This window comes from Sciurus carolinensis, chromosome 10, assembly GCF_902686445.1.
Source record: "Sciurus carolinensis chromosome 10, mSciCar1.2, whole genome shotgun sequence".
Classification (NCBI taxonomy): Eukaryota; Metazoa; Chordata; class Mammalia; order Rodentia; family Sciuridae; genus Sciurus; species Sciurus carolinensis.
In genome coordinates this window covers 49,930,222-49,954,756 of record NC_062222.1, presented here as the reverse complement: position 1 = coordinate 49,954,756, position 24,535 = coordinate 49,930,222, and the positions used below count along the sequence as shown (strand labels likewise).

General features: G+C 31.9%; 1 protein-coding gene across 2 annotated transcripts in view; it reads right to left on the bottom strand.

Moving 5' to 3' along the window:
- Tbck (TBC1 domain containing kinase) overlaps window positions 1–24,535 on the bottom strand; it is a 264,855-nt gene that overhangs the window by 209,108 nt on the left and 31,212 nt on the right. The window contains exons 4-5 of one of the 2 annotated variants that reach the window (XM_047566530.1): window positions 4,821–4,935; window positions 3,262–3,335 (exon numbers count right to left, since the gene is read on the bottom strand). In XM_047566530.1, the coding sequence (XP_047422486.1) occupies window positions 3,262–3,335; window positions 4,821–4,935 (189 nt within the window). The remainder of the gene's footprint in view (window positions 1–3,261; window positions 3,336–4,820; window positions 4,936–24,535) is intronic. The other variant, XM_047566532.1, reaches the window with a different exon arrangement.

Here is a 24,535-nt window from a genome sequence, read left to right as displayed (position 1 = left end):
CCTAAAAATATCTTCAAAAGAGAAATGAAAAATGAGTAAATTCTGCTCTAATTATTTTATATGTGTATGTTCTTCATTTATTCAGATATAGTCACATGAACACAATATAAGATGGATTTTTCAATTCAATTAGATTAGATCATGCTATCCTGCAATAACTGTAATAAAAATGTATTTAAGTATATTTATCCAACATATTTAAAGTAGACACTCAAACATTACTCACATTTCTCTCTTTTCTATAACCACCTCCTCACACTCTTTGCCAAAACTACTCATTTAAGTCATTTAAGGCAGAGACTCTAACTTAAAGTTAAATGGGTGTAAGTTTTAAAATTCTTTTCATTTTAATACAGTTGATGATATCAATATCTTCTTTTAATTTACTCATGTATTCCTCTTGTATGCAAATTGGCACTATGATTTTTATACCCTAAAATGATCATACTGTTTTGGGTTTTGTTTTGTTTTGTTTTGTTTTGGTATCATGGCCATGCTGCTCTTCTAAGTGAATGTATGAAATTTCTAGAACCAGCTGAAATCTTGTAGAAAATGCACTGGATATGTTTTTATAATACCTGTGTTCCAATTTCAATAATATGCCATTTGGGTTTCTTCATCTGTAAAATAGGTATAATGCCTACCATCCAAACTGATGAAAGTATTAGTGACACAAATGCAATGTTACAGATTTTATGACCATCTTTGCCATGATATATCTAAAAGGCGAACTATTCATTTTCATCCTTGATTTCCAGTACATCTAAACAAAAAAAAAAAGATAGAATAGCTAGGAAAGGTAATGAAAAATCAAGCAAAACTCTAGGTAAGTTGCTATATCAAAAACTTATGATAGAAGCACAGAGATAACTCTTGCTCCAAAAGTTTCCCTTTTAATCAAAGGTGGTATTAATGAAAACAATTAAGCCCTAGAACTGTTCTTAAATACGGGTCATATTCCTTCAATATCCTTCTCTTCTTAAAACATTTTAACACTCAAAAGAAAATCATCAGAACTTTGCTATATGAATGAATGGTGAGGTAAATACACGTGGTTCTCATCATGTTTGCTGTTTTAACAAGGTATTAAACTACTGGCCAAATGAAATGAATGCCCAACTTCTAACTCTTTACAATATTTTAAAACAGATGGTAGCATTTTACTTTATTGTTCCTTAATATTTGTCTTTTGAATTAATTGCAAGCTTCTTCTGGTGTAAATATTTTTTTTCATGACTTAGCTGTTTGATCACTTTATTTTTCCTGGCTAATGTTTCACATTTTGCTCTTGGATACTTTCTGGTAAGACCCTTTGTGTCCAAGACTTCAAGGCAAACTAGGATAAATGTTAATAAAGACCAATTCTATGTAAGCCTTTTAAATTCAAATGTAGTCCCTGAAAATGCTTGGTATGCTTTAAGAAAAATCACCTTTCTCCTATTCATCACTAAAACCTTAAGCACCAATAAATAAAAGTTTAAAAATCTTACTTTTTGAAATATTATATTTTTGGAGTTTTCTTTTATAAAATTGTGATAATAAGTAGAAGCAGTGGAAATCACATTTACTATAGCTCTTTGAAAGTCATATCAAAAGACAATTATCCCAAATGACAAAGAAGTTAGAACTGGACTAAGAACTTACTTTATTTAAAGGATTTTTTAAACAAATTAGAAATTCTTGACTACTTTACAAAATATAATTTTTATACTTATGCAAAAATTGTTTGTTGGCCATTAGATTTTGACCTGCAAAAATATTAAGATTATGAATCTATGTACTTTATCAAAATGGAAAATCTGCCTACTGAACAATGAACTTCTTAAAGACAGAACCTATCTTAACCTTGTATATACCATAGGCAGAAGAGAAAGTGCTTCAGAAATGTTTCCTCACTAAAGTCTAAGGTTATTTATTATCTGTGCCTTAACCTACTTAAAATTTTAGGTAAGAAAGAAATGTATAAGGATAAAGGTGCCACTTATAAATGGCACGTTTTTTTTAAAAATCACATAATATTTAAAAAAAATGTTCTGCTCTAGAAACATACTCCATAAATGCATATCAGAATTCTCAGTACTGATGTAATAGAACTGATTTTAGGAAACCCAAAGAGTAAAACACAAATGAATACTGTTAAGGACAACTGCAGTGCAATTGAAAAAATAAGATTTCAGAGTCTAGGTTAGATAAAAATATGTATCAAATTTAATTTCTTCCTTTTGATCATAATTCTGAGGTTATATATGAAAGGTCCTTTTTTTTAGGAAATATAAACTAAAGTATTTATGAATAAAAAGCCACTATATGTCTTACATGAGACAAAAAAGTTTATACACAGTCACAGAGGAAAATGGACACATAATGCAAATACAGTAAAATGTTAATATGTGGGGAATCTGAAGAAGGAAATACAGGAATTTTTGCTTTTATTTTTGCAACCTTTGTGTCTAAAACAATGTCAATTTAAACACTAAAAACCAAAATTATTATGAAAATGTTTTTGAGCTATCCTGCAATAAAAATAAAAAATTTATATCAAAAGTATGTATTTAAATATGGGATGAAATAAACTTCTTTTCTTTCTTAGAAGGGCAATGTACATGTGGAATTCCTTATCGGAAGTGATAAAATAAACCTCTTTAAACGCAGATTTCCAGATATACAATTTATCCCATTACTTCTGATATTCACAATGATTCAATTTGAATCTTAATATACAATTAGATTTTAGAGAGCAGAGAATTAAATGTAAAGCATTAAATTGAAATTAGTGCAAGAGAGATGTGTTTCAGTCTCTTGATGAACATACACTATCTTTTAGAATGCGATCCTTCTTCTTGTCTTAAATTTAATTCTGAATGAAATAAAATTAACTAGAAAGTATTATAAGGTAAAGAAGATCAATAATCTGTCATCCTCTCTGCCAGTTCAATGAAAGATCAACATTAGGAATCTTTGGAATACTGGGAAAAAATGCATCAATTCTTTTAACAAAGTACATGGAAATTAATATGAATTAATAAAGAAAATTGCTTTTATGTTAAAAAAAACTATCAAAAATAACATCATTACCATATGTACATATATGATTACACAAATGGTGCAACTCTACTTCATGTACTACCAGAGAAACAACAGTTGTACCCCATTTGTGTACAATGAATCAAAATAAATAAATAAAAAAAAAACTAATAAACTATGCATGTTTATCAAGGATGACCAAGTTCAAGATAGAACTCAGAGGAAAAATATCCTTACCCTATTGGGAAATCAACATCATCACCATGAGCTGTCATGTGATAAAGTCCAAATTTAGCCAATTTAATATGTCCCTATAAAAATAAAAGAGAAGACAGTATGAAATATTTTAAGATAACTGGAAAGGAAAGTTATATACTTTATAAATAATACTATGGTCATATAATCAGATATGCTATTTTATCAACATACTACCATATAAGACTTTATAAGATACCAAAATTTTATCCCAAACTGTCAAAATTTAGTTTGCTTTACACTCATTATATTTGTGTAGACATACAAATCTGTATATATCTGCATATATCTGTAGACATATAAGTAAGTGTATACATATAGATATAATATATAAATAAATAATACATATATTTCACAGTGTCAAATCACATTTTTCTTTAACGTTTTTGGCTGTTTATCTATGCTTATCTAGGTTTTTTGATAAAGAATAACAGGCAAAACTGTTTTCATTTGTCTTGTAAACATGGTTAGAATGTTTTGCAGTAATTTTTCAGAGAAGTTCTATTTTCAGGCAGATACAGATCCATTCACAATGTTAAATTTAACTGTGATATGGGACTTCTTAACTTGGAAAATTCAGTTTGAAAATCAACAATATTTCAGTAAGTCTTGTTAGGCTTCCAATAACTCATATATTTTTTGAGAATAACAAATATTACAAATGTGAGTTCCTTAATAAAAGCCGAATATGAATTGTTTCTTTAGTCTGTTTCCTTTTAGATGATTGTACTTTAAAAAAATAAGTCAACTTACAATTCATTTACCTTCTTTTTAAAAGCTTCATTTCCCAGCATTACTTTATATTGTAAAACAATTTAGATTGGTTATGGCAATGCTACCTTTCTGTCATAAATCTGAAATTAATGAGTACCATTTCTACTTTCTGATTTTTAAGACTATCAAAGTTTGAGAAAACACTCAAAGAACAATTATATAGAAAGTAATTCCACCAAAATTTCTCCAAAGCTGTTTATATTTTATGAGAAAAATTAAATTATGATTATTCCTGAATATATACCACTTTACTATTCATAATTCTCTTAGGAGGGATTACTATCTTATCAATTCCCTATAAGATTTCCAAGTTGATAAGCAAGCAATATAACAGAAAAGAAAGCTAGGTAATGAATATTAGTACATAAGAAATACATTAAAAGGGAAAATTTGATGCAGTTATACTTATGAGAATGATATTCTAAGTAACTACTCTGAGCAGGTTTCTTAAAAATGAAAGCAAATTCTGAGAAGCGGGATGTTGGGAAGCCATAAAACAATCCTTTAGCAAAAAGAATGAAAGAAAAAAATAACACATGAAGTCAGAAAATTGGTTTGGGGGAAAAATAATAATTTGTGTGAAAAACACAGATTTAAATAATTTAAAGATCTTTTTCACGACCATAAATGTATCACTTTCACACAGTCTTTCCATTATGAATATTCTTCAAACATTCTAACATTCTTCTGATTAATTTAGAGGGTGTTAATTCAGTAGGTTTCAATTCCAAGCAATATACAAATATTATATAGTATTTGACAATCACCTTTCTATCCAACAGGATATTATGAGGAGAAAGTGCCCGGTGTACTATACCATGTTTGTTCATATACTGCAAGCCCTGAAGTACTTCAAATGCTATGCACAAAACCTTTGAATGGCTAGAAAGAAAACAAAAAATCAAAGTTCAATTATAAAGCAGATCTACAACCTGTTTAAAGGAATGAGACATAGTGAAAACATTTAAAGCTTAACATTTTTATTGCATCTTGTTCGTTCAAATAGAATTTATGTGTTTACTAAAATAACCACTTGAACATAATTGATTATAATCAATTCTGATTATAACAAATTGATGAAAAAAAGAGTTCTACAGTACAGTTTCATATAGGCTACTCTAACAGCAATATTTGTTCTTCCCAGAAAGGACTTTAATTTGGAAGGTATATATTATTTATAGTTGGGTAGAATGACCTTTGACAATTTTGGCTTTATCAAATTATTAGGAAGTTTTAGATGTGTGGCAGATCAGAGTCAAGGATAACATGTATTCTCTCAAAATAAAATTTTGTAGCCACTAAAAATTAGGTTCAATATATCTTATGGTATACAGACATTAGTATATTTTCTACATCAGTTAATAAAGCAACCTGGGGTAATTTATGACACCATAAATGTCTCTTTAATTCTTATCTTATCCTCTCTTAGCCATCTGTGTATAGATGTCTAGTTTCTTCATCTGTTTTTTTTCTCTTTCATCATCCCTACCTGAAGGTATTTTTTATGTTTGTTTGTTTGTGGCAGTACTGGGGACTGAACCCAAAGGCTTTGCATATACTAGGCCAGTGCTCTACCATTGAGTTATATCCCAGTTACTGCTGTTTTTTAATCAAAATAATCATTCGTGTACGAAATAAGGAATAATATATAGAAAGGCAAGGAAGACTCATTCAAACCCAATCTCCCAAACTACTAATGTTAACATTTTGGTACAAAATTCTTTTCTATACATTTTTTTTATTTTTATGAATTAAATATCTGCAGGAAACCATTAAAAATAATTTTTAAAAGAGCTATAATGAGCCACTTGAAATAAAGTGGATTAAAAAAACACTTAAGCCATAAGCAGAGTAAAAGGAAAAATAAAGAACAGGTAGAACATATAAAACAGATTTTAATCCAGATAGATCAACAATTATATTAAGAATAAGTTACCTAAATTCAACAATAAAAAGGTAAGGAATGTCATATTAGATAAGAATTAAGACTCACTATACTCATCCTAAGAAAAATCCATACTGAAGACACACATTAAAATAAAAAAAACAAACAAAACAAACAAACAAAAAAAACCAAATGGAATAAGTGATCAGTGAACACATGGGCTCAGGTGGGGGTATGGATAGACTAGCAAAGAATAGGCAGAAATTTTGTGAAGTGATGAAACTGTTGTATTTTAATTTTGATGATGGTTATGTTATTTAGTTTATGACTTAACTGGACACAAAAAGGGTAACTTTTAAGGTATGTAAATTATAATAAACCTTACTTCAAAAATTACTGAGTTGAATATTTTAAAAAGAATTATTACAATCTGATCTCCTCCCTTAAATCAAAATAATAAGAAAGAACCACAAATAAAAAAACTAAAATCTTCATCTCTTCAATCTTAGGTTATGGTTTAGATAATAGGTGTCTCCCAAGAGCTCATGTGTGAGACAATGCAAGAAAGTTCAGAGATGAAATGATTGGGTTATAAGAGGTTTAAAACCCTAATAGGGATTACTTATTGGGAACTGTAGGCAGGTAAGGTGTGGCTGGGGAGGTGAGTCACTGGGGGCATGCCTCTTGGGTACATATTTTGAGAGCTAAGCTTAGTTGCTCTTTCCGCTTCCTGGTGCCATGTTCCCAGCTGTCTTCCTCCACCACATCCTTTTACTATGATGTTCGGCCTCAACTTAAGTCCCAAGGAATGGAGCTGGCCTTGTATGAACTGAGAGCTGAAACTGTGAGCCCCCAAATTAACTTTTCCTTCTCTAATTGTTCTTATCAGCTCTTTTAGTCACAGTGGCAAAAAAAGTTACTAAACATTTCCCTAGTATCACTTTCCAGAGTTTATCATGCTTGAAAGCTTCAGTTTTCAATTCTTCTGATGATTAGACTTATTTAATATAATTAACTTGGCTATATGAGATGACAGGGTTAACATAGTTTTACAATTTCCAATTTTTCTTCCCCAACTACTGATTTATATTATTATTTTAATATTATCAAATTTTATAAACGGAGTAAAGAAACCTACACTCCTTTTTTTGAAGGCCAAACAAACAAGCAAATAGGTAATATGACAGAGTAATTAAGTGCAAAGGAAAAAGTAAATTAAGAAAGATATATAATGTGGTCAAGAAAGGCCTTACTGAGAAGGTGACACTATTGTAGAAATCTAAAGGAAATAAGAAAGACATCTTAGCTCTCTGGGAAAAGTATAATATAGGCACAGGACTTCCTGAACTGATAAACTAGCAGGTGCAAGAAAACACAACCAGGTTACTTTTCACATAGTAGAATATCCTTTATTCAAAGGACAAAGTGGTAGAAGATGAGCTCAAAAACATAGCAAGGAGACAGACTGTGTAAGACCTTTTAGGCTTTTATAAGGCCTTTGGCTTTTACTCTGAGAGAGATGGAAAGTGACTGACTCACTGCCATACAATGATTGATATATATATTTACCATAGAACCAAGCAGAGGAAGAAAAAAAAACATAGGTCACTTAAATACTAACTCTCAAAAGAAAATGTCTGAGTTATCAGGACTTTGTGGATACTATCATTTATAATCATAACTATTCATGAAGATCATCTCTATAACAATTTTTATACTGTATATTATTTTGCTTTTTACTTATTTTTCATTTATCTAGAATAAGAAAATTTTTCATTCACTCTTCATTCTTGAGAAAATTTTCAAAAGGACATGATTAGGGCATTTTAGAGCATGGCATGTCTGAAAATGTCTCATTTTATTCTTAAACTTGGAAAGAATTATTCCATGACAATGGTATCCTTTTTATTAGTAATGAGAAGTCTAATATCAATCAGATTTCAATTTTATATAGATGTCCTGCGATTCCTACTTTGAAGCTGAGGATACTTTTTAACTTTATCCTTAGAGTTACAAAACTTCAACTTAATGTTCCAGTGTATAGACACATTTGTGCTGGCCAACATCAGGTAGCCTTCTAATGTGAAGATTCACATGTTCCATTAACAGAAATATTAACAAGGAAAAACTGATGTGCTATGTCTTTGATTATTTTCTATTTAAGTTGAAGCTCTTAGTTGGTAGATGAAAATTGGAACTATTTTTTAAACTAACTTTTACTATCAAGCTCTATTATTTTAGAGCTCTATTATTTAATTATTTATTTTTGTGTGTGTTTCAAGCTCCTCTCCCTTGAAAACAGAAAAACTTTACATGAAATTAACAAAACATAAACCTAATTTTATGACTTAATTTGGCTTTACATGTCAATTTGAAAGCAAACTCTGATTATTCTTGATCTCTGTCTCTGTGTGTGTGTGTCTCTCTCTCACAACACACACTCTTCACAATGTCTTAAAAATTGATGGTACATTCAGTTCTGACACTAGAGGTCCTCAGCTGCATACTATTTCAAAATAGACGCCTTTCTCAGGAAATTAAAACCAAACCATTAAAGTTTTTTTTTCCCCACTAAACGAATTTTGAAACTGCTGAATGAAGAAGAAGTATACTGTGCTTTTACTAACTGATGGACAAAAGGACATTAGAACTTGCATGTCAAAAAGCACCGTCATGTTTAAAATGAGCTGATGAAACACATATACCAAAAATGTTTTAAATCCATATATTGGAAAAGGTGAAGCTCATGACATATCTTTTCTTAGCTATTACATGAGTTTACAAGTGAATTACCATTAATGGACTCAGTACTCATCAGTTTAAATCAGAGATAAGTTAGATTTGCTTTTCTGTCCTTTGTTATTACTCTTAAGATTTAATTTTAAATTTTATTTTAAAATATAAGTTGGGTGTGGTGGTGCATGCCTGTAATCCCACCTACTCAGTAGACTGAGGCATCAGGTATATCTTAATTTCAAGTGTGGCCTCAGCAACACATTGAGACCTTTTCTTAAAAAATGAAAAGGACTGAGTATATTGCTTGTTGGTAGAGTACATCTAGGTTCAAACACCAGTACTGTAAGTAAAAAAACAAAAACTAAATAAAATATAACATAAAAATAAGAAAAATTAATGTTATTTTATATAATAAAGAGGAAGAACAAGTATGGAATTTTGTATACATGTTTTAAAGTTATATTCTTTAATACTGTCAAAATCTTGATCATGAAATTTTTTTCTTAAGTAGCTAATGCAATTAAAATACAAAAGTAAGGTAAAAAATATCATATAGAATTTGAGAATATGTTATAGTTTAAGTGAACATGGACACTGAAAGATTTAGGATTAAAGGAATGGGATTCACAAATTTAAAAAAAAATATTGGCAGAGAACAATAAGGCTTTGTCCTATAAGTCGCTATTCAGAATCTTGATAATAAAAAAATTCATCACTAATTTAGAAAACATATGAAACAGTTCAAGTAAAAAAAATTCTATTCCTTTTGAAATGTTCAGTTATTATGATTACTTCAGAGACTGTGACAACAGTATTTATTTCATCACCACTGTCCCTAACAAATGAACTTAAGAATCCCTGGTGATTTAAATATACAGATATGATCCACAGGTAGCTTTCAAGATGAAATGATTATTTAAAATACGGCAAGGTGACATTTTAATATTTGTTTGTTTATATTCAAACCCATCAACTGGGTGACTACTAGCTGCAACTTTACTGAATTTTTAGTCCACACAGATACGAAGAGGAAGAATCAAACTCCACAATCAAGAGACTACAGTATAGTTAGAAATTTATAAACTGATAATCTCAATGCAAGCAATTATGGTTAACAGTTGAGAATTATTTATCCTTTCCATTTGTCTTCAGAGGGAAAAAAAACATGAAAATTTATTTATTACACTGGTGAGACCAAAGCAGACATAAAAAAATCAAATCTTGAGAAATTAAGTTTTAAAACTAAGAGAAAAACAGCAGTAAGAATGAAACAACTTGATCATATTTGTATTTTAAATATGATTTTCTGAATTTTCAAATATATCAGATTAGTACAAATCCAAATATATTTTATTTAGCCCTTGCCAGATGCATTTTCAAGAAAATTTACTGTGTTTCTTTTTTTTTTTATTTTTTTTTATTTTTTTACGTTTACATAGGGTAATGATGTTTCTTTTTTTTCCCTTACCCCCCACCCCTCCCACCCTTTTCCCTTTATACAGTCCTTCTTTCCTTCATTCTTACCGCTCTCCTTAACCTAACTCTAAACCTAAACCTAAACCTAATGCTAACCCCTCCCACCCCCATTATATGTCCTCATCCGCTTATCAGCGAGATCATTCGTCCTTTAGTTTTTTGAGATTGGCTTATCTCACTTAGCATGATATTCTCCAATTTCGACCATTTGCCTACAAATGCCATAATTTTATCATTCTTCATTGCGGAGTAATATTCCATTGTATAAATATGCCACAGTTTCTTTATCCATTCATCAACTGAAGGGCATCTAGGTTGGTTCCACAATCTGGCTATGGTGAATTGAGCAGCTATGAACATTGATGTGGCTGTATCTCTGTAGTATGCTGATTTTAAGTCCTTTGGGTATAGACCAAGGAGTGGGATAGCTGGGTCAAATGGTGTTTCCATTCCAAGCTTTCTGAGGAATCTCCACACTGCTTTCCAGAGTGGCTGCACTAATTTGCAACCCCACCAGCAATGTATGAGTGTTCCTTTTTCACCACATCCTCGCCAACACCTATTGTTGCTTGTGTTCTTGATAATCGCCATTCTAATTGTGGTGAGATGAAATCTTAGGGTAGTTTTGATTTGCATTTCCCTTATTACTGGGGATGTTGAACATTTTTTCATATATCTGTTGATTACTTGTACATCTTCTTCTGTGAAGTGTCTGTTCATTTCCTTAGCCCATTTGTTGATTGGATTATTTGTATTCTTGATGTAGAGTTTTTTGAGTTCTTTATAGATTCTGGAAATTAGCGCTCTATCTGAGGTATGGTTGGCAAAAATATTCTCCCACTCTGTAGGCTCTCTCTTCACATTTCTGATAGTTTCCTTTGCTGAGAGAAAGCTTTTTAGTTTGAATCTATCCCAGTTGTTGATTCTTACTTTTATTTCTTGTGCTATGGGAGTCCTGTTAAGGAAGTCTGATCCTAAGCCAACAAGTTGAAGATTTGGACCTACTTTTTCTTCTATAAGATGCAGGGTCTCTGGTCTGATTCCAAGGTCCTTGATCCATTTTGAGTTGAGTTTTGTGTAGGGTGAGAGATAGGGGTTTAATTTCATTCTATTGCATATGGTTTTCCAGTTTTCCCAGCACCATTTGTTGAAGAGGCTATCTTTTCTCCATTGCATATTTTTGGAACCTTTGTCTAGTATGAGAAAATTGTATTTCTTTGGGTTTGTGTCCATGTCCTCTATTCTGTACCATTGATCTACCTGTCTATTTTGGTACCAATACCATGCCGTTTTTGTTACTATTGCTTTGTAGTAGAGTTGAAGATCTGGTATTGCACTACCCCCTGCTTCGCTCTTGCTACTGAGGATTGCTTTAGCTATTCTAGGTTTTTTATTCTTCCAGATGAATTTCATAATTGCTTGCTCTATTTCTGCAAGGTACATCATTGGGATTTTAATTGGAATTGCATTGAATCTGTATAGCACTTTAGGTAGTATGGCCATTTTGACGATATTAATTCTGCCTATCCAGGAACATGGGAGATCTTTCCATCTTGTAAGGTTTTCTTGAATTTCTTTCTTTAGTGTTCTGTAGTTCTCATTGTAGAGGTCTTTCACCTCTTTTGTGAGAATGATTCCCAAGTATTTTATTTTTTTCGATGCTATTGTGAATGGAGTCGTTTTCCTAATTTCTCTTTCTGAAGATTCATCACTTATGTATAAAAATGCATTGGATTTATGAGCATTGATCTTGTAACCTGCTACTTTACTGAATTCACTTATGAGTTCTAAAAGTTTTCTGGTGGAATTTCCAGGTTCCTCTAAATATATAATCATGTCATCAGCGAACAGGGATAGTTTGAGTTCTTCTTTTCCTATTCGTATCCCTTTAATTTCTTTGGTTTGTCTGATTGCTCTGGCTAGAGTCTCAAGGACGATGTTGAATAGAAGTGGTGAAAGAGGGCATCCCTGCCTTGTTCCAGTTTTTAGGGGGAACGCTTTCAGTTTTTCACCATTTAGAATGATATTAGCCATGGGCTTAGCGTAGATTGCCTTTATAATGTTAAGGAATGTTCCCACTACCCCAATTTTTTCTAGTGTTTTGAGCATGAAGGGATGCTGTATTTTATCGAATGCTTTTTCTGCATCTATTGAAATAATCATGTGATTCTTAACTTTAAGTCTGTTGATATGGTGAATGACATTTATTGATTTCCGAATGTTGAACCAACCTTGCATCCCTGGGATAAAACCCACTTGATCGTGGTGCACTATCTTTTTAATATATATTTGTATGCGATTTGCTAAAATTTTGTTGAGAATTTTTGCATCGATGTTCATTAAGGATATTGGTCTGAAATTTTCCTTCCTCGATGTGTCTCTGTCTGGTTTAGGTATCAGGGTGATATTGGCTTCATAGAACGAGTTTGGGAGGGTTCCCTCCTCTTCTATTTCATGGAATAGTTTGAGGAGTATTGGAATGAGCTCTTCTTTAAAGGTTTTGTAGAACTCGGCTGAGAACCCATCTGGTCCTGGACTTTTCTTTTTTGGTAGGCTTTTGATGACCTCTTCTATTTCATTGCTTGAAATTGGTTTATTTAGGTTGTGTATGTCCTCCTCGTTCAGTTTAGGTAATTCATATGTCTCTAGAAATTTGTTGATGTCTTCGAGGTTTTCTGTTTTGTTGGAGTATAGATTTTCAAAGTAGCTTCTAATTATGTTTTGTATTTCACTCGTGTCTGTTGTGATGTTTCCTTGTTCATTCCGAATTTTAGTAATTTGAGTTTTCTCCCTCTTTCTCTTTGTTAGTGTGGCTAAGGGTTTATCAATTTTATTTATTTTTTCAAAGAACCAACTATTTATTTTGTTAATTTTTCCAATTGTTTCTTTTGTTTCGATTTCGTTGATTTCGGCTCTGATTTTAACTATTTCCTGTCTGTGTGTTTCTGATTTAATCATCCATAAACCATCATAGCTATTGTTTAAAAAGTACTTAGGCTAATATCATGGGTTTACTATCTCTATGAATTGGTTAACTTTACAAGTTCATATTAACCCTAGCCAGTATTACAAAATATGAAGTTTGTCACAATAATACATTGTTCTATCTATATTTAAGACATCCAGATTTTTAATTACAATCTCCTATACTTGTTTGTTCCTCACTCCTAAGGACGTTCTTTTTCAAGACCTGGCGGCCCCTGTTCTCTAAGGCTCCTATTTCCTCAATTAGCCCCATTAAGATATCCTCCATTATCCTAGAAGTATTCTGAAATTTCAATTTTTTGTCAAGATCCTAATGCTTCTCTATCCTTGATCAAATTATACTCCCTACCCTTTATTCTGATAGCACATAGTTGCAAGGCTTACTAATTTCATGGTCATTATTTCTATATAGGTTTGTCTCTTCCACTGGACCTTGAGGAAACAACTATTTTATTCAACTATGCCTATGCCTATCACAGTTTCTGTAAATATTCAACAAATATATATCAAATATTATCAAATGTGTTAAACAGTGTATAAAATACCACATAATGATATGATCATATAGAAATTAGATTAAATTCTTCACCACTAATGAAATAACAGTTCAAAAAAATCTGTTATAATAGCAATGAGTCAAGAGTGCTAACATTTATACATGAGGTTACATAATCCTTCAGTCAGTCAATAAAACAAATTGTTCAAGTTCACACAAAGGCTATATGCAAAAAGTACTCACTTGCTGAAAGTACATCTTTCCAAGTCTTTTATTTACTGAAGGAAGCAGAAGTAAATCAAGGTACAGTGGTAGCAGGACAATCTTGTTAATATTTCGCTAAAACCGTAAATCAGACATAAGTTGTTAAGAGAGATTCCTACTGGCCTCAAACCATCACTTCCTTTAGGTATTTGCAGTATTTCCAAAAAGAGATGTTACTCAGATTGCAAGAAATAGACACAGAAGAGAGAGGTTAGGTTCGCTGTGATACATTTGGAAGTTGTTCATGTATAGGTGGTAACTAAAACCACACATGCTATTTCCTCAGATCCATGATCCATGATATTTCTAAGGGCCACTTCACAAGCCAAAAACACCCATACTGTCAGCAAACCAAGGGAGGAAACACACTTCTAGAGTGTATGAGTTCAAGATGTTCTTTCACCTTATAAAACCTGATCACTCCCACAGAAATTTTCCTTTTGGTTTAAAACTTTCCTTTCTTGGTTATATCAGTCGAAGTATAATGTTAGCAGAGAGGAAACACAGATGAAATATAGTTAGCTACTGTGTGATTTACTAAACAGGGAAATAAAATACTAATAATTAATGTTGAGATAATATTTTAAGTATATAATTCTGTTTTCTTTAAATATACTCTCTATAACTTCAAAAACAAAGAGTTCAATTAGCATATGACTTTTAAAGATTCACTAGTGTACAACTCCAGAATTTGAGGACAGGATGTTTTTAATTAAGAGCTAATATCTTTAAGACTTTAAATCTGACACTTATCACATAATAAATTTTAATGTTTTGTTAAAATTATCACAGTATTTAAAAGAATACTTTTTTTTTTAAAGGACAGGGAACAACAGTTTTTGCAACTGAAAAAGAAAACAATTCATTTCACGATGGGGCACAAATGTTTTAGTTTCAAAGGACATTCATCTAAACCAAATTAAAGAGTTCATTTGCCTCAAACTCAGATATTTTGAAATGGAAGTTGCACTGATTACTACTACCTAAAGATTACTTTGTAGCAAGTATAAATAATAATCCATCTGTCTTTAAACTGTGAGACTGGGCATATTTCACAACTCAGCTTTTCCTCTGAAATAAAGTTGAGCACTGTTGATTCTGGAATGTAACTAATGCTCAGTGGGAAACAATAAACTGAGAAATCAACTTTCCAACTTGAATACTAGATAACTTCTCCGAATAAAACTAATTTGATAAGATCAAAACACATATGGAAAACATAGTCTAGTGGTTTGAGGTTCAGACCTACAGCCAGAAGGTTCTCATTGATTTGCTATGCTCAGACAATGTTCCAACTCACCCTGCCTCAGTTTGCAAATTTATAAAGTGAGAAATATAACACCAAACAGGAGCTAAATGAAGATTAATGAGTTACTGACCCTGTACGGAATCCTGATCATCTTAAAAGCAAAGCAAAACAAAACCCGAGCCTCCCCGCCCCGTCCCCCCGCCAAAAAAACAAGGTCTTTCAAAAACTACCAATACTATTTTGTTACATTATATGTGTGTATTCTATAAATTAATAAAGATTGTAAACTGGGCTCACCACCTATTCCTCTGAAAATAATAAAATCAGGACAGTTTTCTAATTTCTCTGTGAGAATAACATCACCATTTGACAAGCAGGTTTGGAGTATCCCAAAATTACTGGGTATTTCCACCCTATCAATGTTTTCTTTTCTCAAGCAATTTTATTATCCTGAAACAGATACACCAAAATTTCTTGTTTCATTATGGTTACTAATACTGACAGGGTAAACACACTGGGTAATAAGTTCAACTTCCCACATGTCGGAGCATTAAGATGTTTTCCGACTAAAATATTTCTCTAATATCAAGAACAGATAATTGTATATATTTAGTCAAATCTGTATCCTAACTTATTCAAAAGCTTTTTGGTGTTGATGTTAACTAAAATTATAATTCAGTGTTGCTTAACAAAGGGGATCCATTCTAATAAACATGTCATTAGTTGAGTTCATCATTATGTTAACATCACAGAGTGCATTTATACAAAGTAAGGTGTCTACAACATCATTAGGTGATAAAAGCTTATGGGAACACCTTCATATATGTTGCTGTGTGACAGAAAAAGAATTTGCTAGTATTGTCTAGATTTCAATTTGAGGCAAATTCATATATTAAGACCAATATTTTAGAGTTTCAGATATTTTTATTACTTTGTCCATCTCAACAAGAATAGTAGAGAAACTGAATTGTGTACGCAGTGTTTATTACTGTGTCTGCAAGTTGGTAAAGTGCAATCAAAAGTGGGCCAACTGAAATATTCAGTTAAATAGGTATTTGTCTAAAGGAAATTATAACTAATATGACTGATGAAAATACTCTATTTACATTGTCCATTGTATTTATCAGGAGGTGAGGTGATATAGTGATCATACTTTGATCAAAGAAAAAAAAATCTTATTGTTAGCTACTTCTACTTGACCCTGTAAGCTTCTTATGATACATGTATAGAAAGACATAACAAGGCAAAAATAACACTTTAATAACCAGAGCTTCATCTCACATCTAATGTATAAGTTGAGTGAATTCTCTTTATCTATATAAACAGTGCCTTTTTCCCAAGCCAGTTCAGCTTGAAAGAGTTAGTTCTATTTCTCCTATCCAGGAACTAGAGTCTCATACCTCAATGCTATGAGGCAAGGAAGATCAAACACCTATTCTAGCAAGCAACTTAAAAGAGTAAGAAAAAGTTTTTACTCATATAACCCCACAAAGACCCCAGAATACTGTTTAAAAATTGAAAGACAGTTATCTCTTATCAGTTCATATAAAATTACAATACTAATAGATATGGGTTCTCAATTTGGATTCTCCTTCTATTTTTTAAATTATGCAATGCTTTCTATCACTTACTTCTCCCAGAACCTATAAAGAGTCTAATTTAGCTCAACTATTTTAAAACTTATTTTAGTTAAATAAACATCTTAATTCCAGGGACTTGGAAGGCTGAGACAGAAGGATTGCCAGCCTCAGCAACTTAGTGAAATGCTATCTCAAAATAAAAACTATTTTAAAACTATTTAGTTCTTAAGTCATGTACATCAGTATTTCATATGATTTTACCAAAAGCACACTGATTCCTAAGTTCTTTACCACCTTAAGAATTTAAGAACATTTAACCAAAAGCGATGGTAAATAATCATCTTGAAGTTTGTCAAAGTACAGATATCTGTTTCCATTCCCTGAGTTTCTTGATATAATAGGTCTGGGATGAGTTCAAAAAAATTTCTATTTCTAAAAAGTTCCAAGGTAATAAAAATGAAATACACTCTAAGAACCACTATCCTAGAGATTGACTATAAACGAGTCTGCTTCACTTTCAGGTACATAAAAAAGTGTGTGGATAAAACAAAGAAAATGACTTTAGATTTGAAGAGAACAGAGTTTAAATCTAGGACTATCTTTTTCTAGTTGTAATCTTGCCTCTAAATTTTTTTCTTCATCTTCATTTCATTTCATTTAAGTGCTGAGGTTGGAACTTAGGGCTTTATACATGCCAGGCTAAATACTCTACTACTGAACAATAATTCCAGACCTCTTGGCTCATTTTTAAAATGAGGTAATAGAGTCAGGCATGGTGGTACATGCCTGTAATACAAGCTACTATGGAAGATGAGGCAGGAGGATCCCAAGTTCCAGGCCAGCCTTGGTAATTTAATGAGACCCTATTTCAAAACATTTTATAATAGAAGCTAGGGATAGAGTTTAGTGCAGAGGGTCCATGGTACCTCAAAGGTGGGGGCGGGGAGTAGGCAGAGAGAGAGAAAAGAAAGCAAAGAGAAAAAAAGAACAAAATAAGGTAATATCAACTATAATTATGTGATGAGGTTTAAATATAACACATTTACAAAGCATAAAATAGATACTTAATAAATGCTGATTTCCTTTTGTGATGTGGTCCCTCATTATACCTTTTCTCTTGAGGATAAACTTAATAGAAATGAGTCATTGATTTCATTTCTGTTGGTTCTGATGACAAACTGTTTTCAACTAAAAATAAATAGGTTCACTTAGGTCTTATAATTTTTGGTTTTCAACCAGAATGTATAAACTTCTAAAATTACTGTTTTTTTAACTTTTTTTTTTGGTATTAGTGATTGCTTTATCACTGAGTTACACCCACAGTCTCTTTTAGTTTTTATTTTGAGATAACATTTCACTAAGTTGCTGAGGCTGGCAATCCTTCTGCCTCAGCCTTCCAAGTCCCTGGAATTAAGATGTTTATTTAACTAAAATCAGTTTATTTAACTTATTACTAGAGCTATAACTGATATTGAATGTAGCAAAGATATGACAGAATACAAGCAAAGTAACCAATCATGGATATGTATAGGATAAATGTTTGAATTTTAAATCTCCAATTGGTTCAATTCACTCAAATCAAATATTTCCTATTGAATGATTTGTTATTACTACCTGCCTCTAGTCAAAGGTTAAAATAATAGCAATGATAAAAATAACTATCACTCCTTCTCCTTCTCCCTTTCCTCCTCCTACTCTAAGTATACTCCCCTTAATAGACCTATAACTTTTTGCAAGCGAATAGATTTTAAACTACAAACTTTGCTAAATCAAAGAATGAACCTGGAGAAATACATGAAAATTCAAACACTCACTTTACAAACATAACTATGACAAGAAAATGTAAAAGAAATACGATTTAAGATAAACTTCCCATTGAAAAACATCAAATGTTCTTTGGAGTTTCTGAGGATTAGTCACAATAAATTTATCATACATATCACATTGGTATGTATGCCTCAATGCAATGACTTCAAACCATAACATAACAGAACTTTTAACTGACCTTTTTCTAAAGGAAATGAACTTTATTTATAGGTAATCTTGGAGAATATCATGAGATAAATAGTGCATCAGTTGTCCTTCATTTGACAGCTACCTTTTCATCTGAAATCACTGAGACAGCACAACAACATATATTCAAGACTCATCGTCCTTTACAAGTGCCCTACTTCTACACTCCAGAACTCTTTTATTTATGGCAAAGAGAAACAGTGTGAGTGCTCTCATTGCTCTCCAAGTTCAGCACTTCCCTCTCTCTTCCCATGGACCCTCTGCCTTCACAGTACTTGTCTGCCTGCATATATGTCTTTTGGCACACGCTATATTCTTTGTCCTTCTAACTTATTCATTTGGCTGGTGTCTATACATCCTTTAAGATTAGACATAAGCAATACTTTCTTAGTAAAACTCTTCTGGGGGTTGGGGTTGTAGCTCAATGGTAGAGTACTTACTTAGCATGGATTTGATCCCCAGTAATGCAAAACAAAAGATTAAAACACAAACACAACTTTTGTGGATTCTCCTGAGTATGAGGCATGCTGTCTTAAAGATTACCTTGCAAATACCTCTTGTGCACTCTTACCAGAAAATGCTATATTGAAAGTTCTTGCTTATTACTTTCCTATTCACTAGCCAGTAATATCTCTGAAGACTGGGACTTTATATTTTCTTCTTCAGATTAACTAGTAGGAAGACCATTCTCTAAGACATACCTGTATTCAATGAAAAAGTACAGAAAAATCCTAAACAGATTAATCACAATTTAAATCATAATTGATCATCATAAAAAGGTTGGAACTGTACCACAAGTAATGCTAATTGATAAATTATCCAAGAACCATTTAGTACATTAAAGTAGTTACAACAATGCTAGTACCACTACTAACTGGAAATACTTAGATAACCTGTCAAGTTATCAAGTGGTATTAGAAATAATCTGTATCTATTAGTTCATTAATTCTCCTTACCATCCTGAGAAAATGGAAGTGAAGAGGAGGTAAGTAACATATCCAAGTGAGCAAGTAATGGAAATGTAATTAAACCCAGGCAGGCCAGTTTTAGAGTCAGTCCCTAACCACCAAACTATACTGACTCTCAGTGTTTTTAACAGCATTAAGGCCAAGTCAACAGAGAGCCAAGCTCCATCTGTTACAATGTGACAGGTAGCTATAAGTTGAATATCCTGTGCTTCACTTACCATATCTTTTAGATGGAGGAGATGTACACTATTTCCCTTGCTGGGATTCATGTCCCCATCTTCCAAGGGTAACACACAGTTTTTATTTAAGGTTCTATTTCTATCTTACACTTCTTAGTTCACATGTTCTAACTTTAAGAGTGGCAATGTGACTTAAGATCTGTCAATCACTTAACCCTAGCCAGTAGTAATTTTTCCTAATCTGGTATGACTAGAAATCTCAGGACTTACATATGAGCAGCCAATAAAAGTGGTCTGCTCCTTTCTGGCAGAATGAGCAGATATAAAGTTAAGAGTTATGACTACTCTGCTATCATTAGGGGAAATCCAGGAACTTTTACAACTCATTAGTTTTATGAGCATGGAAAACTTATTTAACATTTCTCATAGGACTTGAAGTCTCCTTATACATCAAATAGAAGTAAAAATAGTAACCAACACCATAGAGCTTATATAAGAAAGTAAAATAATCATAGTAGAGTACTTAGGACAACATCCAGGACAAAGGTATTATACATTTGCAATTATGATTTTATTATCATCATCACTTTTGTTTAGTCCTACATCTTTGAAGTCTTAAACAAATTTGGATAAGGAACTACTTCTAACTTAAGCTTTATTTTTAAAAATAATTAGAATGGGGGCTGGGTAGACTAAGAAGGAATATAAATTCATGAACCCAAAACATGCTCCTTTGTAGTATATGCCATTTTCATTTCTCTACTCCAATTACTATACAAAAGAACTCACTCTTAAGTGTACCAAGAGATACTGGAGATAATGAAACTACTTATGATTCGTTTTGTTGCCAAAATTAAAGGACTGGGTTGTCTAGTTTCTAGTCTGATAAAGATGCCAGGAAACAAAGAAATCCCCACAGAATAAGATAACCTGATAAATAATGATATGACGCCATGAACTGGGAAATTTAAGTTTGGGGAGAGAAGAAAGTGATGGAATACTAATGCTTTCTGGAAGAATAAAAATATTCTTGAATTAGATGGTGGTGATATCTAAACAAATGTGAGGATATTAAAAAGTCACTGAATTTTATACTTGTTTAAAAGAGTGAATTGAGGTGTACTACATCTCAATTTAATGAATTCAAAAAACAAAACAATTTATGCATTCAATTTAGGAGAAAAATCATACCATACTCTTCATAGACACCAAAAAAAAAAAATCATCTGAATTCACTAATCACTTGTGATTTAAAATTCTCTCAGTCAACCAGAAATATAAGAGTATTTACTTAATGTGATAAAGAGTATCTATGAAACACCATGCAAAAATGGTGAAATACTAAACATTCTCACTAAGATGAGAAACCAAGGAAGGATTACCATCAATATTTGTATTCAGTGCTGTAGTGGAAGTACTATCTAGAGATATCAAGTCATAAAGATTAAAATTTAAAAAAAAAGAGTTGTAAATATATTTCTATGCAATGATGAAAATGTTCAACATCTATAGCAATTAGAGAAATGCAAATTAAAACTACATGAACCTAAAATCAGCAAACTACAGTAACACAGCCACATCCATGTTTATAGCAGCTCAGCTCACAATAGCTAGCTTGTGGAACCAATCTAGATGCCCTTCAACAGATGAATGGATAAAGAAACTCTGGTATATATACACAATGGACTACTATTCAGCCATAAAGAAGAATAAAATTATGGCATTTGCAAATAAATGGATGGAATTGGAGAATATCATGCTAAGTAAAATAAGCCAAGCCCAAAAAACCAAAGACCAAATGTTTTCCCTGATAAGTGGAGGATGATATATAATGGGGGTTGGGGGTGGGAAATGAGTGAAGAATGGGGGAAACATTAGAATATGTAGAAGGAAATGAGAGGGGGGTATGAAAAATGGTGGAATGAGACAGATATCATTACCTTATGTACATGTATGATTACACGAATGGTATGAATCTACATTGTGTACAACCATAGAAACGAAATGATATACCCCATTTGTGTACAATGAATTAAAATGCAGTCTGTAAAAAATTAAAAGCTAAATAAAAATAAATTTTAAAAAAACTACATGAGACTTCATCTCACTGTCAGAATGGTAATTATTAATACAAGTAACAAAAGTTGGTGAGGATGTGAGAAAAAAGTGCACTCATACATTGCATACATTGCTGGTGGGACTGCAAATTGGTGAATCCACTCTGGAAAATACTATGGAGATTCCTCAGAAAACTTGGAATGTAACCACCATTTGACCTAATTATCCCACTGCTCGATTTATACCCAAAGTACTTAAAATCAGCATACTACAGTGATGCAGCCACAGCAATGTTTATAGCAGTACAATTCACCATAGCTAAACCATGGAACCAACCTAGGAGCCCTTCAACAGATGAACAAACAGATGAACAAAATGTGGTAGACATACACATTGGAATATTACTCAGCTATAAAGAAGAATGAAATTATGGCATTTGCTGGGAAATGGATGGAACTGGAGACAATCCCAAAAAACCAAAGGCTGAAGTTTTCTCTGATATGCAGATACTAACTCACAATGGGATGCACAGAGTAGGGAAGAATAGAAGTACTTTGGATTAGACAAAGGGTAATTAAGGGAAGGAAGGAGGAATGGGAATAGGAAGGGGGAAGGGGAACAGGAAACATAGTAGAATGAATTAGACATAACTTTCCTATGTGCATATATGATTATGCAACCAATGTAATTCTACACTATGTACAACCAGAAAAATGAGAAGTTATACTTCAGATATGTATATGTCAAAACACTTTGTACTGTCATGTATCATCAATAAAAAAAGAAAACCAATAAAAAAAGAAAATCCTAAGGAATGTACAAAATAACTCTAATAAATGAATTTAATTTAGCAACATCACAGGAAACAAAAATCAACAAAAAATTCATTGATATTTTATATGGTAGAAGCAAACAATTGAATAAAATTAAAATACTATTTTACCTACAATCATATCAAAATATAAAATACTTATTAACAAATTTCACAAATGAAAAAGAGGAACTATGTTGTAAAACATAAAATATTATGATAGAAATTTAAAGATAAAAATTTGGAAAGAAACAACATCTTAAACTACTGTAGAACTCAATATTAAGATATTAATTGTATCCAAATTTGTACTCTGATGTAATGCAACCCCCAATTAGAATACCAACATTTTTAGAAACTGAGCTTATAAAATTAATGTGAAAATACAATAAAATTTAGAATAAAATAGCAAAGAACCAACAGCAACTAAATAATCTTTAATCAGGATGAAACTGGAAACCTACACTTACTGATTTCAAGATTTACTATAAATAGTAACATAGTAATTGAGAGATGATAGAGAGTGACATATGGATAGAAAAATGAATGAATGATAAAACAGAAAGCCCAGGAACAGACCTACACCAACATGGTCATTTGATTTTCAATAAAACCACTAAAGCAATCCAATGGGAAAAGACATCTCTTAAATAAATACACATGATATAATCCTACATTTAGGAGATTCTAAAAGCTCCACCAAAAGACTGCTAAACCTAATAAACAAATTCAGCCAAGTAAGAGGTTACAAAATCAACATACAAAAATTAATAGCTTTTCTATATACCAATAATGAATCTGCTGAAAAAAGAAATCAGGAAAATAAACTCATTTACAATAGCTTCAAAAAAGTATATATGCAAATCAATAAATGTATTTCATCACATAAATAGAATTAAGGACAAAAATCACTTAGTTATCTCAACAGACACAGAGAAGGTCTTTCACAAAATTCAGCAAACACTGATGATAAAAAACACTGAAGAAACTAGGGAGAGTTTCTAGGGATGCCCCAACATCATAAAGGCTATACTGAAAATCCCAAAGCCAATTTCATAGTAAATGGGGAAAAACTGAAAGCATTTCCTTTAAACTCTGGGACAAGACAAAGATGTCCAATTTCATTACTCCTATTAAATACAGTGCTAGAAATTCTAGCCAGAGCAAATAGGCAAGAGAAGGAAATAAAATGGATAACACCGGAAAGGAAGAAGCCAAATGATCACTATTTGTGTAGGATATGATCCTATACCTAGAAGATCCAAAATAACTCCACCAAGACTGCTAGAGCTAATAAACAAATTTGGCAGAATAGTGGGTCAAAAAATCAACATACAAAAATCAATAGCTTTCCTACATACTGACAACTAATCTGCTGAGAAAGAAATGAGGAAAATAACTCCATTCACAAGACTCAAAAAATATTAAAAAAAACAGGAATAAAACTAAAAAAGGAGGTGAAAGAGCTCTACAATAAAAGCTACAGAACACTGGAGAAAAAAAATGAAGATGACAATGGAAAGACCTCCCCATGTTCATGGATAGGCAGAATATTATTAAAATGACCAGGCTACCAAAAGCAATATATGGATTCAATGAAATCCCCATCAAAATGCCAATTACATTCTTCACAAAACTAGGAAAAAAAAAAAGAAATCTAAAATTCATTTGGAAGAATAAAAGATTCAGAATAGCCAAAGCAATTCTAAACCAAAAAAGCAATGCTGGCAGCATCACAATACCTGACTTCATATTTACTACATCTGGAACAAATGCATATCT